The 3,700-nt window shown below is 41.4% G+C and overlaps 1 protein-coding gene across 1 annotated transcript in view; it reads right to left on the bottom strand.

Annotated features, from left to right (window-relative positions):
- The window catches only part of LOC106517796 (neurabin-2), a gene marked incomplete in the record, with an annotated part of 61,227 nt that overhangs the window by 47,570 nt on the left and 9,957 nt on the right, over positions 1–3,700 (bottom strand). The window contains 3 exon segments of the mRNA XM_014008806.1: positions 471–1,121; positions 1,201–1,533; positions 1,605–1,813. Coding sequence (XP_013864260.1) covers positions 471–1,121; positions 1,201–1,533; positions 1,605–1,813 — 1,193 coding nt within the window.

Below are 3,700 nucleotides of genomic sequence, written 5' to 3'. Positions count from 1 at the left end.
CACACACACACACACACACACACACACACACACAGTTCGAGCTTCAGCTAGCAGGAAATGGTATGTGGCAACATCAGCAAGCAAAAAAAAAATAAAAATCCCCCAGCACTCTTGTGTATGAATGTGTGTTGGCTTCTTTGTTAGGACAAAAGCAAAGGTCAAGATCACTGGTCAGGCAAAAGTTTATGGTGGTTGCAGAAGTTGCTGTGAATGACTCTCAGCTACTGCCACAAAATATTTTAGCTCCGGATATGGCCGACCAAATTAGAGCCATTTTGTGTTATTACAATCCTATTACACACTAACAATCAGTCTAGAAGCCAGAACAAAGAGCACAGAAGCTCAGATTAAAAARCTTTGTGTCTGTTCATAGTAAACTTTCATGAGACGTTCATGTTAAAAGTATCACTTTGGTTAGTGAAGTGAAATACAAAGAACTGAGAAAAGCTKGCCACCAAAATTGGACTTACTTTGATTGGCTCGGTGCTGAARCGGATTTTCCTGCTCGGTGGTACCGGCTCCTCTTCATTAGGGAGGCCGGGGATTTCAGAGCAACTACTCTCCGGTTGATATGGCTCCTCGTCTTCTTCGTCGTCCTCATCGTCCAGCTGGCTCCCCGCAGAGTCCTCCTCCTCCCCAGGCCCGCTGTATGCGCTGACATCCACCAGGTCTCCCTCCGAGTAATCCTCCTTCCTCGAGCCCTCCTCATCATCGTCCTCCTCCTCTTCATCGCCTCTCCATTCGGAGGAAGATAGAGGCTCTTTCTCTCCCGTTTCCAGAGTAGCATGGATCTCAGCCTCCACTAACCTCCCGTCTTTTTCAGATGCACCAGCTGAGACGTCCTGTTCTTTGGCCTGAAACTCCTCCTCGAGGGTCGCAACCGTATCCGACCCTCTGTCTTCAGCCGCTGCTGGTGGGACACCGGACTCCTCAGACGAGGAGAAAGCATTAGTTACTGAGGATGATAAAGAGTTGGACAGCTGGTCACTTGATTGTCCAAAACCATCAGTGTCTTCAACTGTGACCAGTACTTCTGTACTCCTTTGAGTAGAGTCCTCTGCTGCTTGGGTGCTCGTAACTCCTGTTCTCTCTGCCTTGGCCTCTTTACCCAGAGAGGATGCCTTTTTAAGATAAAAAGACCATATTGTTAATTAATTAATTAATTAATCCATATACCTTAAAATGAGTTTCATTTCCTACCTTCCTTTCTGGCTTATTGCCTTTGGCTGGAAGCTTGGGTTTTGGTGCCAAGGCAGGGGCAGACCGACGATGGGGGACGTGTGAATTGCTCTGAAGGTCACCCTTTTCAAACGCAGCACTCAGTTGACTCACAGTGGGACTGACAGCATCTTTGGGGTCAACTGAAGGTGCAGCAGAGGGAATCGTAGCAGGAGTGGGAGCCGGGGGATCATCCAGTCGATCCAGGGCTTCAGTAGACCCATTAAAGCGAGCCACAACGTCTAGTCGGCTGCCCTGGAAACCTGACGCCCGTTCCTTCTTCAACAAGATGCGGTTTGTAGCGGCTTGCTTCTCCTGACAAAGGCAATCTATAAATTTAGGCTGACTGGATGTAATGAAAACCCCACATAATAGCAATCACTTACCTGTAGCGTTCGTTGTTCAAAGATCTTCCTGGTCTCCTGGAGCTTGGACAAACCAATAGACGAGACTCCATCTGTTCCAGTGGTTTTGGTGTCGAAACGGTTGACCCTTTCTGAGACCGTACCCCCGAGTTTCAGCAGGGCGCTGTGGTTGACGTTCTCATTCATGCTAGAAGCCCTTGGAATGGACAGTTTTAGTGGATTCTCCTGACCTGCAAATTAACACAAAAACAATCACAAAAACTGCAATAGACAATAGGAGAATTTGTAAAGAAATTTTAATGGGTGACAATGCAGCTCCTTCCTAAAAGTCTGACTAAAAGTCATGTTGAAAAAACTTCTCTGAACTGTCATAAGCATCTGGTTGACACACAAGTCCATTTATGAGACTACAGTGTTTCCGATGGATTATATAAGTTAAAAAGACAGATTCATTTACAGTTTAAACAAAACTCTGAACTAAGATACAACAGAAGCCAATGAGACTTGTGTCCAATATACTGCCAGAATGGCAGCAGTCTATCAATATTAGAGTAAAACTACAAAACTCAGCAAAGAAGTCCAGCATCTTGCCATTGTTATGTTTACCAAAACCAGCACATTAAAGAATGTTGCATTACATTACATAGTATATAGTATGTTTTATGCCATGTTAGCTCATAAATCATTGAAAATGTGACCTTTTCAGTTTTTCTRTCAAGTCCCAGGTTTATGCTGTCAGAAAACAATACATGAATTAAAAAATATTTCTGCTTAGGTGATAAATCACMTGGCAATGTAATTTTTAAAGCTGCAAGGTTACACCTTCTGGAAACAGTAATTATTTTGAACTATTAGTTTACTCAGTTTCACTTTTTTCAGTCCAGAAGTGACACTGACAGGTTGGCACAGGAAACACTTACAGCTTAGTGTCAACACTAGCCCTATATGCAACAGTTTATGTTGCAGATACAGTTCTGTATGTCTGCAGATAAGTTTGCAGCTAGCATCAGGACTGCCGTCACTCCTGATCACAGTCACCACAGCCACACTCCACAGAGCTGTAAATGAATCTGTTTCTTAGTCCATTTTTATGTTGACAACTTTCGTTTTCGAAACCAAGACGAGCAACCAGATGGAAATCACCAGTGGGGGAGAGCCTGCCAGAGAAGTGACAGACAAGCCATCTAAAATTATTTTATTTACTGACGCAGCCTTTCATCGCACTGTGGGTTTAAGAGTGGTTTACCGTCAAATGTCAATTATATAATCATATGCAGTTATTTATTTATATTATATGTGCAACAAGACATGTATCAAACCTTCAGTACAGTACTTTAGGTTCAATACACAACATGTAATGAACAATACGGATTTTTAAATTTTATTTTATCAGCTTGTCTTATGTCTGTGTTGGAGGCTCAGTGGATCTGTGTTCGACTGCTCGACCTAGGCTGCGTTGTCGAGCACAGATCCACTGAGAAACTTGCTGTTTCAGCAACATTTAATTTGAAAATTGTACTTTTGAGGTTAAATACGTATTCATAATAAATTTCAATAAATTACAAGTTAAGAAGAGCATGGGCATTTCTCTTTTTTGGATCAAAAAAATATAGAACCGTGAAACTATAGTATCTAAATGAACCGAATCGTGAATTTTCTGTATCGTTGCACCCATAATATACACATTACGTATAAATGGACTTACATGTATAACGAAACACACACACAAGTTTGTATTTCCAGTCTTTTCTATAGCCTAACCCTGATCCATTACCATAAACTTAACCACCCCAGTACATAGCTAACCCTAATCCTAGCCTAAACTTAATTCATATCTTAGTTCAACCCAACAATGGAGTTCCACCATATTAGGACCGGTTTTTGGTCCATAAAAGGACCAGTGGTCTGGACAAGGTAGGTGTGTATATGTGTATGTATCCATTATTTGCAATGACATAGTATTACATTAAAAACAGGTCAATTATTAAATCGATTACGCCAATAATTCATTGATTTAATATTGATTTTCCCTTGTTTTCTTCTGTATTGTATTTATACATAATTTGAGCCAATAGATTTATTTTGCTTTGTAAATTGGTTTCTTTATTTTAAAAAGC

The sequence above is a fragment of the Austrofundulus limnaeus genome, unplaced genomic scaffold, assembly GCF_001266775.1.
Source record: "Austrofundulus limnaeus strain Quisiro unplaced genomic scaffold, Austrofundulus_limnaeus-1.0 Scaffold53, whole genome shotgun sequence".
Taxonomy (NCBI): domain Eukaryota; kingdom Metazoa; phylum Chordata; class Actinopteri; order Cyprinodontiformes; family Rivulidae; genus Austrofundulus; species Austrofundulus limnaeus.
This window is presented reverse-complemented; position numbering and strand designations above follow the sequence as displayed.